Source organism: Carassius carassius, chromosome 48, assembly GCF_963082965.1.
Source record: "Carassius carassius chromosome 48, fCarCar2.1, whole genome shotgun sequence".
In the NCBI taxonomy this organism is placed as follows: domain Eukaryota; kingdom Metazoa; phylum Chordata; class Actinopteri; order Cypriniformes; family Cyprinidae; genus Carassius; species Carassius carassius.
In genome coordinates, this window is record NC_081802.1 from 6,660,258 (window position 1) to 6,672,564 (window position 12,307).

The 12,307-nt window shown below is 36.6% G+C and overlaps 1 protein-coding gene across 1 annotated transcript; it reads left to right on the forward strand.

Annotated features, from left to right (window-relative positions):
* The first annotated feature begins 10,557 nt into the window (after nucleotides 1–10,557).
* LOC132131756 (ADP-ribosylation factor-like protein 4C) lies at nucleotides 10,558–11,814 on the forward strand. Its single transcript, XM_059543850.1, has one exon. It carries the CDS (start codon nucleotides 11,122–11,124, stop codon nucleotides 11,698–11,700), a length of 579 nt encoding a protein of 192 aa, XP_059399833.1. The 5' UTR covers nucleotides 10,558–11,121; the 3' UTR covers nucleotides 11,701–11,814.
* The last annotated feature ends 493 nt before the right edge of the window (nucleotides 11,815–12,307 follow it).

Consider the following 12,307-nt stretch of genomic DNA (forward strand, 5'->3'; position numbering starts at 1 on the left):
TTGTTCAGTCTGTGGTGTGAATTGCATTAGCAATTCAGGAAAAAAAAACACGTAAGCAGGTCAGGTCAAAGTGTCTGAATAATTTTTGGTCCCATTTTTTTCTATCAATTTCACTAGTACTCTACTGTATGAAGATTTTTTGGGTATGTCACAGCTCGCTTTATTTTGCTATACTCACATTAATTATAGTGTCCTGCACCTACTATTAAAACGTAAAAAAATACATTTTGGTTTGACTGTGCACTCATTCTTGTTAAAACTACGAAGTAATTCAGTCAAGAGCAGTGAGTGATTTTCTCTCTTTCATTTTCTTGGATTAACATTACAGCAGCTTTATAGCTAAATTAGGCGCGGTCACTTTAAGAGACAATGAATGCATCCAATATAATAGGCTACACATCCGATTTTTTTCTCAACTGTTCACTTTCACTTAAGACATAACCAACAGTTTTTTCTAACATACTTTCCAAGACGGGTATTTTGACATATTCTGTATGTTTTTGTCAGTACAAGAGCAAAAAGAGGCAAGTGTTTTGAGACGCATCTCTCTGCTTGAGCCTGAACACCACGGTGCTGAATTGGGCTCTTTCACATCCTTTTCTGTTTGTTTAAACTGCGATTTGTATTTGTTCGTTCAGGTGCAGTAGGAAGTTCGAGGAGAAAGGAGAGCTGGGTTCAGTGTCGCTGTCTGTCAGACGCTAAATTCGCCCATTGACCATCATGGCCTCCTAACAATCCCCATATCTGCTGATTGGCTTCATCACTCTGTCTCCTCTCCACCAGTAAGCTGGTGTGTGGTGGTCGTTCTGGTGCACTATGGCTGCCGTCGCATCATCCAGGTGGATGCTGCACACTGGTGGTGGACGAGGAGATACCCCCTGACTATGTAAAGCGTTTAAAATGCCTAGAAAAGCATTATATATATATATATATATATATATATATATATATATATATATATATATATATATATATATATATATATATATATATATATATATAAGGAATTAATAATAATAATAATTATTATTATTATTATTATTATTTCGGATGCAATGAATGTAAAATAAATCCACTTTCATTAGACTACTATAAACTGTAATTATACCTGTCCTGGAGTATGATTGTAAAAATATTTACGAAAATCTTTCCCTGATAGCACACGTACATCACAGAGACGTTTAGTTGACGTCCGCAAGACATATTTTTGAGTGTTTGCTCCTCTACAATATATATAGCATTTTTCCTATCAGATGACAAATAGACATTTAGAAAATATCTTTAAGATGTTTGATTTAGAATGTATGTAAAACTGACATCTTGCAGACGTCTATCAGATGTTTGTACAGAGCACATCTTTATCAGACATCTTGCAGACGTTAAGTGTGCTATCTGGGTTTAAAATATAATTTTAAAATAGTTTTCAATGTTCATTACATTTTACATATTAAGAATCAAGTAAAAAAATAAACACGGTTTTATGTTCTTTTTAGGCACAAATTGTTTCTTGATTGAAGTTATACCCAAACAAATGGTATTTTTGAATTAAGTTATGTAATCGTGCATTTATGTATAACATGTAAAAAAAAAGAAAAGTGATTTTTTAAATAATCGTCTAAAGTGTCATTTTTAATGTAGGCCTATTTTAATGTGTCTTAATGTATAAAAATTTTATTGAGAAAATTACAGTGCACCTTTAAACAAACCTATTAGCATTTATGATATGTTCAAGCTGTCTGGCTCATTTCAACATGTGGGTAACTTGATGCATTAACCCCCCCCCCCCCCCCCCCACCCTCTCAATAATTGCTTTCTACACCTTTCATAATGTGTTGTCTCTATGACAACCCTCTACAGTACAAACACAAACACAGCTGCTTGTCAGCAGTTTGTGAGGAGTAACGGTTTTGTGAACACACACACACACTCACACTTATGCACAGCCTGAGGTAGGGGACAAATTTAAATTTCCTTTCTCAGAGTTCAATACCCAGCATCCTGTGAGTCATTAACACCCGTTTGTCCATAGCAGCAATGAAAAGCGAGTAAACAGCCTAGTTTAGTATCCAATTCTTGCAGCTAAACAGACAAAAAAGGTTTCCTGAGGGAGTCGGGTCTGTCTTATATTCCTGTTCGGACAGTTCAGTTCAGTCCTGTGAGGAAGTGTTGAAGGTGAATGATGTGCAGGTGGAAGAAACAGACTCGGAATGCAAAGTTAATAGAGTGCTATGGATGAATAACAGTAAGAAAAATAAATAAAAAATAATAGCAATCACTAAGTTAAGTCGGCCTAAATGTATTTATACGTATTTTTGACATTTGTGGAAGGCGTAGGACCTTAAAATGTTTGACCAATCAGATTATTCGGTCCGAATATTATGATAGGCTGTCCTACCAGCCTGTAATATAATGTATTTGTAAAAAAAACATTTCAAATCATTTTGTTGCCATCTGATGCGATGCAATCTTTTTTCAAATGAAAAAAAATATCAACATAGCCTTAACAACATTACACAATGAGTGGTTGTGCACAATAAGCCCAGAGACATTTAAGCAATTAAATGGTGTCCATTTGTTTTTATTGTTGCCGTTAAGAAGTTTCAATTCAGAAGAAATGGTTCACATTTAACATGTTTGACCTTTTCATAATTACAAATGTATTTCAGTTAGGCTATTTCCAGCCGTAAAGCCCAACAAGCACCTCCCCTCGTTTTGGCATCCTTTTGAATTTGAACTCTATCTTCTAAATCTGTGGCAGGCAAGCAACGCTAACTCATTTACAATTTCACAAGGTGTCCAGATCGTGCTCGCTGAGTTTGCCCGACAAAGCTCATTTCCATGATTACACAACACATGCAAATGCTCGGTGACAATGAAAAGAAATGCACCTGGAAAACTGCATCATTTCATGATGGGAAAACATCATTTTGAGATTGAAAAAAGTTATTTTTACGCCCTAGAGATAATGCAAGTCATGCATGCGTGTGCATGTCAGTTCGCTTATATCTTGTTTTTACACTTGTATGAATTTGGCAAAATACATTTTACAAATCAATATAAAAAAATAAATATTGTTTTTATAATCTATTTTTAAGTATTGAAAAATTTAGAAAATATTGTTTTATATTTATAATGTACATTTTCATTAAATATTAGCATTTTTAATATATATATTTTTATAATATATACTTTTGACTGACAATAAATTTGATTATTATTTTATAATAAATATCAAAATATGTTGATTATATTGTTTTAAAACGTATTATCATCCCCATAATAATAATAATAATAATTCAAACAATAATTTCCAAAAGCTTTTGCTTCAGAATAAAATGTCTCAGAGCTTGCTGGCTGCTTTACTGCTTGAAACTCTTTAATGAATTTTCTTAACACCATTGAGAGAAAATTTGTGAGAATAATACTAGAAGCAAGGTTGCTGAGTGGTCACTGTTACGCTCTGTTGCAGCAACAAAGAATTCAGTCCAATCTGGTTTGTTTTTAATTTGAGAAATACTCTCCAAGGTCAAGTCCTAAGGCTGGCGGACTGCTGTAAAAAATGATCTGTGATGCACTCCAGCATTTCTTTCAATTCCCTCGATCTGTGTGAGATAAATGAGCTCTCTTGTGCCTGCAGTTTGTCACTGGGACAACCCTTTAAATATGAATTCCATTCTGGATTTGGCTCGCGATGGGTTTTGGACTGATGTGACATGCTTTGATTTGTCAGACGCTGTAGAGATGTGGCACAGTACACTGTCCTGTCCTTCAGGGGATGTAGTTGTGACTTTGTGTGTAGAAATAATGTTTCAGAGAAGTTTGAAGCCTGTCTGTATCAAACAGAGACTGATATTTGTCTTTGATCACATGGAAATTGATTCGGAACAAAGCTCAACTTAAAAATGAGGTCATATTGAAGTATTATGTAGTCACAGTTTTTGCTGAGTAAGTAAGTTATTTATATATGAGGCAGATGCTGAATGTATGTGGAAGTGTGCTCTGACGATGACAGCAATGGTCAAAATCATCTGCTCAAATTGATCCCTTTTAATTTTCAAAATGTATTGAAATATGCTTTATTTTATTCTTCTGTAATTGTTCTTAAAATATCAAGAGAGTTTTTTTTTTTTTTTTTTGCTATTGCAGAAGTTGCTGGGTATATACAGTACAGACCAAAAGTTTGGACACACCTTCTCATTCAAAGAGTTTTCTTTATTTTCATGACTATGAAAATTGTAGAGTCACACTGAAGGCATCAAGGGCTATTTGACCAAGAAGGAGAGTGATGGGGTGCTGCGCCAGATGACCTGGCCTCCACAGTCACCGGACCTGAACCCAATCGAGATGGTTTAGGGGTGAGCTGGACCGCAGACAGAAGGCGTAAGGGCCAACAAGTGCTAAGCATCTCTCGGGGAACTCCTTCAAGACTGTTGGAAGACCATTTCAGGTGACTACCTCTTGAAGCTCATCAAGAGAATGCCAAGAGTGTGCAAAGCAGTAATCAAAGCAAAAGGTGGCTACTTTGAAGAACCTAGAGTATGACATATTTTCAGTTGTTTCATACTTTTTTGTTATGTATATAATTTCATATATAATTCCACATGTGTTAATTCATAGTTTTGATGCCTTCGGTGTGAATCTACAATTTTCATAGTCATGAAAATAAAGAAAACTCTTTGAATGAGAAGGTGTGTCCAAACTTTTGGTTTGTACTGTAGGTCCGGGTCACTAAAGACCCATTATATGTAATAATGATTGCCAAAACATTCATACATTTATGTGATCCAAAAATGTTAATGTGGTCACAGGGCATCCAAGATGTAGTTGAGTTTGTTACTTCATCCGTACAGATTTGGAGAAATGTAGCATCACATCACTTGCTCACTAATGGATCCTCTGCAGTGAATGGGTGCCGTCAGAATGAAACTCCAAACAGCTGATAAAAATAACAAAATAATCCACAAGTAATCCACACCACTCCAGTCCATCAATTAATGCCTTCATATAAAAAAAAAATTAATTCAAGACATTTTTTACTTAAAATATGAGTCTTTTATCCATAATATTGCTTCTTCAGTAAGAGTCATCTCACCTGATTCTGGAGAGAAATATGCACAAATCAAGCACTGTTTACAAGCAAAAACAATCCTAAATAGTTCTTAACAAATATGCCGGTAGGCTACAGTGGATGGACATTTTCATTGGAAGAATCGTTATTATGTATACATTTTAACGTTAAAAGGCCTTGATGGGACTCCTGCACACAGGAGTTGTCTGGATTATTGTAGTTTTTCTATCAGCTGACTCTCATTCTGACGGCACCCATTCACTTAAGAGGATCCATTGGTGAACAAGTGATTTAATGCTACATTTCTCCAAATGTGTTCTGATGAAACAAACTCATCTACATTTGGATGGCCTGAAGTTGAGTACATTTTCAACCGAGTTTCATTTTTGGAAGAATTGTTCCTTTAACATGCAATTAAGTGTCTGAAAACATTACATTCGGTTATCACTTAAGTATATTCTTTCTATAATAAGTACTCCTAAAATACAAAAGCAGAGATGCATGGCATCCATAGAGGAAAGTAGCGATTATTGCTGAGGTACTCATTCCAGTTTTTGGCTTGATTCATTACAATTTAGCACCATCAATTAAACATGTTATTTAAACCAAACTCTTATTCAGTCTCTACTTGGAGGTGGGTGCCAAGACACAATGAGCGTTGTGCATGCAGAAAATTAATTATGAAGTTAATCATGAAGCTGAGGGAAAATTAGCAAGCTAAGCCCCAAGACACCAAGCTACAGTACAGAATTTAATTATCAAACAGATCCAGCTATTGATCCTGGATGATCATTGGTCAGTGCAGCAATGGTGTGCTAAAACACATAATGCAGTGTCTTTTATCCCCCCGCATTATGTCTTTCAAAGCCATTTATCTGTATTCGTAATACAGAACAGCTTCAAAGGCCTTATTGCAAAAGCAAGTGTACTGAGTCACGTAGGAAGCACTTTGTAACTTTCAGCACTTCACAAACTTGATTCCATCTGTTTCAAAAGCAGAATAACGAGTTTCAGAAGACAGCGTCTCTGGTGTGCACTTGCATCTGTTGTGAAAAACATGAGTTTCCTGCTTGGCCAGGCTTTGTGGATAACAGTTGGACAGTATTACACCTGAGCGAGTGCAGAGAGAACCGAGAGAGATTGGCAATGTTGTGGGGGATGCTGGGAAAGAGAGAAACATAAAGAAAAGGACTGTACACAAGACAAGCAATAAGAGTTTTATCTCAGATGTTTCTCCTAAATCTATCAAATTAATTATAAAAATTTCAGAGTGAAAACTATTATTCAATATTTTTTTATTAATGTGCATAGCATAACTCAAATAATCTAGAAGAATAAGATGAGAAAATGTGTAGATTTAAATGTAACCCCCTGGGATCAATGGCCATGCCGGGCATTTCCAGCTCGCTTAATTTTATTGAAATAATATAGTAATAAATATTTTTAATTTGAGTAATGCTTTAGGAGATTGAATACAAAAGAGTTTTCAGAAAAGTATTGATCATGGTAATGGTGCAGGGTCCTTAGAAAACTACATACAGCATTTATAGGGTTAAAACAGTAGCCTTGAAACAGCTTTGCTAGCATAAACAATTGAGATACAAAAGAAATCTAATTTGATACGCCGGTGGTTCCAGAGGGTTGATCACCCTGATCTAATGTAAGAACGCTGCTCGTGTCTTGTTTGATCTTACAGGATCTTCAAATTCAAAATCGATGAGTCTCACAGGAGCAGAAACTAATTAGTAGCACATCCCATTCAGGCCTGTTGCTCAGTCACGCACACTCTCTGCATGTTAATGCGGCTCCTCATCTACCTGTTCCTCACGCAAGAGCTCTTGTGGGTAAAACAGAAAGGAGATGTGAAGATTCTGCTAACAGCAAATTTGTGGGTCAAAACACATTAATGTAAGAGGCCTCTTTGCAATTCAAGAAAGTGAGAGGGTGTTTCAAAGGAGATAAATATGAAATGGTAGGGTCTGTTTGCTTGCAGTTTGTCTGAGGAACCTCAAAGGAACTCCCTGAGGAGGTCCTGGTTTCCATAGCGAGCAAAGAAGGCAAGATGTTCCTGAGCCGCTGGAGTTAGATTAACCCTGAGGATTACGTCCCCTTGGCATTTATAAAGCTCTCGCATATTCAGTTTGAAGTGTTGTAAGATCCTAAATCCTTCGCTGTTTTAGTCCACCATGGAAAAATTTGCTTGATTGAAGAATGTGAAAAATAGGGCCGAAGTTAGAGTTAAAGTTTTGAGTTAGTTGCATGTTTAATACCATTAAATTTATTTACATTTAACAAAATTAAATGATCTAGATAAATGATAGATAGATAGATAGATAGATAGATAGATAGATAGATAGATAGATAGATAGATAGATAGATAGATAGATAGATAGATAGATAGATAGATAGATAGATGCATTTGCACCAATGAGACCACCTTTGCATATTTGTGTGTGTGTGTGTGTGTGTGTGTGTGTGTGTGTGTGTGTGTGTGTTGTTCTATTGCCCTAGTCTTTCTTCCCCACTGCTGGCTGTTGAAGTGGACAGGAAGGACTAAAGTGCATGGACCTGCTTGAGCTCATTTAAACAATGTGCAACTTCAGTTAGAAGTTAAAGTCTTGGCGTCCTCTGTCTTAAAACACTTCCTGATTACTTCACTTCCTGTACAGGTCAATAAAATCTGTAGGGAACAAATAATACATAGGAAAATGTGCCATGCCACGCTTGAGGAATGAGAGATTATGCTAAATTGAATGATATTTGGTGTTACACACTGTATTAGCACAACTCATGTACTGTTTATAACAGTTTCTACATAATAAAAAGTTTTAAGGAGTCTTTAAAACATTAGATTTTATGTTATTTCTGCTAGAAAATGTTACCCTTGACATATTAAGGATAATAGTTAGCTTCCGCAGGTGCTGCTAACAGTTTTGCTACAAGCTGCATGTATAGCGCGTTCAAAACAATCTGCAAATACACTGTAAAAGTCCGAGCAATCTAGCTATGTTTTTTTGTAAAGCCATAATTTTGTCATAATAATCACAACTGAGATTTCAGTGATATTTTGTCCATTGAACTAGGAAATGTCCCCGGTTTTCATTTCAGAAATCTGGTCACGTTATCATAGCTGTGTATTTTACGTTTGTAATTTATTAACTCTCCGTTGTCCGGTTAGCATCTAGCATCTATCCATTTTAAAATGTACAAAAAGTAAACATACTGAATCTAGTCCATATCCTAACAGTGTGAGAAAGCCTACTATTATTACTTAATATGTGTTAGCATGTTGCTAAGCTAACAATGTGGTCCACCAATTTTGTATAAAGTTACTCTCAACTTCATATCAACTTCAATATTCATATCTTCATATCTGCCATTTCGAATGATTAAGAACTCGTTGTAATGACTTCTGGGACTTCTTAGAGGTCAACTGAAATGAGTAGTAAAAAACCCAGAAAGAAACAGATTTTGGAGCAGCAAGTAGGCCTATGTATGCGGAATATTACTAAGGCACAATTTTTGAAGTCTTGCTCTTCTTTGAGTCCCAGTTGAATATGAAACAGGCTTTGATCTGGATTGAATTGTTCGGCCACAATAAACGGTTCCATCTCCTCTGTAAGACCCACATGGTGCTTCCTGAGCCCTTTCCTTCCACTTGGAGGCCTGTCAGAATGCCAGGAACTCCCTATTTTGTTTTCTTCCCTAAATTCCCTTTTTGTGACATCCTTTAGTGAGTGAAAGTGAAAGTGAAGTGACATTCAGCCAAGTATGGTGACCCATACTCGGAATTTGTGCTCTGCGTTTAACCCATCCAAAGTGCACACACACAGAGCAGTGAACACACACAAACACTGTGAGCACACACCCGGAGCAGTGGGCAGCCATTTATGCTGCGGCGCAGTTGGGGGTTCGATGCCTTGCTCAAGGGCACCTAAGTCATGTTATTGAAGGTGAAGAGAGAACTGTACATGCACTCCCCCCACCCACAATTCCTGCTGGCCCGGGACTCGAACTCACAACCTTTCGATTGGGAGTCCGACTCTCTAACCATTAGGCCACGACTTTACACACACATACACTCATGTGTTCTCTTAAGACAGACTGGATCCAGTCGGCTTGAAGCATCTGTGTGCAAGCGGTAGGGTACATTGTTAGAACTAAGACTTTGTAAACCATCATCTAAAAATAATGGCAGTAATGACAAAACTAATTAACATTATGAACACCTTTGAGCATAATCAGTAATTATGGTGAAAGTTACCTTTTTTTTTTATAACACAAAGTGAGCACCAAATCATTTTTTTTTCTGTTGATTCCCTGATACAATAGTCTTGAATTTTATACTGCTGCCCATTGAGGTGGATACAAATGTTTTTGGTCAAAACATAAATTTTGGTCAAACTTTTTGGTCAACTTCTGCAATCCTGACATCTAGTGGTAGAAAAGTAACACTACACATTTGGCAGGTAACAACTGAACAATTACAGTTAGATTGTGTAATAATTCCCCAATAATAATAATAATTCTTAAAAATACTGTAATTATTCATGGCTTCATATATATATATATATATATATATATATATATATATATATATATATATATATATATATATATATATATATATATATATACGTGTGTGTGTGTGTGTGTGTGTGTGTGATTTAAGATTTTTTTCCCCCACAGAATAAAAACAGTAACAATAATAATCAACTTGAAATTAGTAAGGTATTATGCAGCTTTAGTACATTTGAGTTTTTTATTCACAACTACATGATCTTCCTCCTCTCTCTCTCTCTCTCTCTCTCTCTCTCTCTATCTATCTATCTATATATATATATATATATATATATATATATATATATATATATATATATATATATATATATATACACACACACACACACACAAACACACACACGCAATATGATTTTTAATATCACAGGAATCATGGATGTTACTTCATGACTGGTTTCTAATGGATTTTTAATGTAGTTGCAGTTTTACAATTTTTTTTAATAAACATTACTTTTTAGAGGCTATACATATATTTTTCACTAGATGTCAGCAGACTCACATTATTATTATTATTATTAAAAACAGCGTGTTTAGTCTACTGGGCAAAGATGGCTCACCATAATAATAATTTAGAGATTTTTAAATTTGAATTTAAATAAATACATGTCAAAATTGAATTTTTTAAATCATAATTACAATCTTCAGACCCTGAAACTATAAAGTAATATAAGTAATATACAAATTAAACTAATAGCAGTTCTATATATAAAAAATGCAAATATAAAAAGATTACAAATATTAGTTTAAATATATAAAAGCATAAGCATTAAACAGGGTTTCTTTTTTTTGGGGGCTGTACATGGAGTGGCTTTACCTACAGTGTTGTGAAGTGACTTTATGAACTGGCGTCTCCGTACTTGTGCTTGCCTGTGTGGGAGGAGTTCACACAGATTTGTATTCCTCATGCACACTCACAGACAGCAGCAGCAGCACTTCAGTGTGAGACAGAGCACAGCGGGGAAACCTCCATTTACTCTAACTGTCGGCTTGTTTTTATCACCACTGAGGAAACGCCTCGCTCCATGACCTTACTGTCTCCGATTTATGCTGCGTGAGGAAGAAATCTGATCAGGCTCTTCATAATCATACAGAGGCGATAAACGGAGGTCTGCGGTCTGCAGTACAACATATCATCTGAAAACAGGAGGAGAACCCAACGCCCTTCCCAGACTGACCATGCATACCTGCGTGGGTTGATGTGTAATTGAGATTAAGGATGCTTTTATGCGTTTGCATGGATAAGCATGGACAGTTGACACGTTGAGGTGCCTCTCTTGTGCATGTTTCATTGATCATTTTACAGGATCATAACCTGGTGGTTTTTCCTTCAGTCTCAAAGTCATCAGGTTTGGAAGCTAAATAACCAATGAATTGGGAGCCTGGGAGCCTCAAGCTGGTCTTCAGATGCTAGTAGAGGCAAAGATAGGCGAGGCTGCTATGTGATTTATTGATTGCTACACATTCATCATAAGATGGGGAACGGTTTCTCCAACATTGCAGCATTCCAGTCCCTGCACATTGTGATGCTCGGATTGGATTCGGCCGGTAAAACCACTGTACTGTATCGGTTAAAGTTCAACGAATTCGTCAACACCGTTCCCACCATTGGCTTCAACACGGAGAAGATCAAACTCAGCAATGGCACCGCCAAAGGCATCAGCTGTCACTTCTGGGACGTTGGTGGACAAGAGAAGTTAAGACCCTTGTGGAAATCCTACAGCCGCTGCACGGACGGTATTATTTACGTGGTGGACTCCGTAGATGTCGACCGACTTGAGGAAGCCAAGACGGAACTGCATAAAGTCACCAAATTCGCAGAGAACCAAGGAACTCCTCTGCTGGTGATCGCAAACAAGCAGGACCTTCCGAAATCCCTGACGGTCGCCGAGATCGAGAAGCACCTGGCGCTCCATGAACTGAGTCCTTCCACTACGTACCACGTCCAACCGGCCTGTGCCATCATTGGTGACGGTCTCCATGAAGGAATGGACAAACTATATGAGATGATCGTCAAACGAAGGAAATCTCTTAAACAGAAGAAGAAACGATAGACAACTGCAGTCTTGTAGAGACATTTAAAGGGATAGTTCACCCAAAAATAACAACTTTGTCATCATTTACTCACCCTCATGTTGTTTCAGACCTTTATGACTTACATTTTTCTGTATTTGTCAGAATGAACATTTGGACCCCACTGACTTTCATTGTATGAACAACAGAAACAGACATTTTTTTTTAAAATATCTTCTTTTTTGTGTATTGTAGAAGAAAGAATGTTGTAAAGGTTTGGGATTACATGAAGGTGGATAAATGATGACAGAATTGTCATTTTTGGATAAACGAAGTGTTGCCATTAAAGGCATGACGGGTTTTGCCAAACTGATCTCACAGCAATTTGTACATATTTTATGAGGTGGCTAATTTGTATGAATTACCTACACCTAACCCCGCCCCTAAACCTATCCATCACTGGGGTCTAGACAAATCATACAAAATCGTACGAGTGAGGTCATATGAATTTGTACGAATTAGCCACCTTATAAAATATGTACGAACTGGTCGTGAGATAGCATTGGTTTTGCATTTGAGTGCAGGATTTGGTAACTTTCATTAATATCATTTTGCTCAACAGATCTTTAGTTAATGTACATTCATAGT

What these genes read in the sequence shown, in the direction of transcription:
- LOC132131756 (XM_059543850.1), top strand. Translation starts at nt 11,122, where the DNA reads ATGGGGAACGGTTTCTCCAACATTGCAGCATTCCAGTCCCTGCACATT.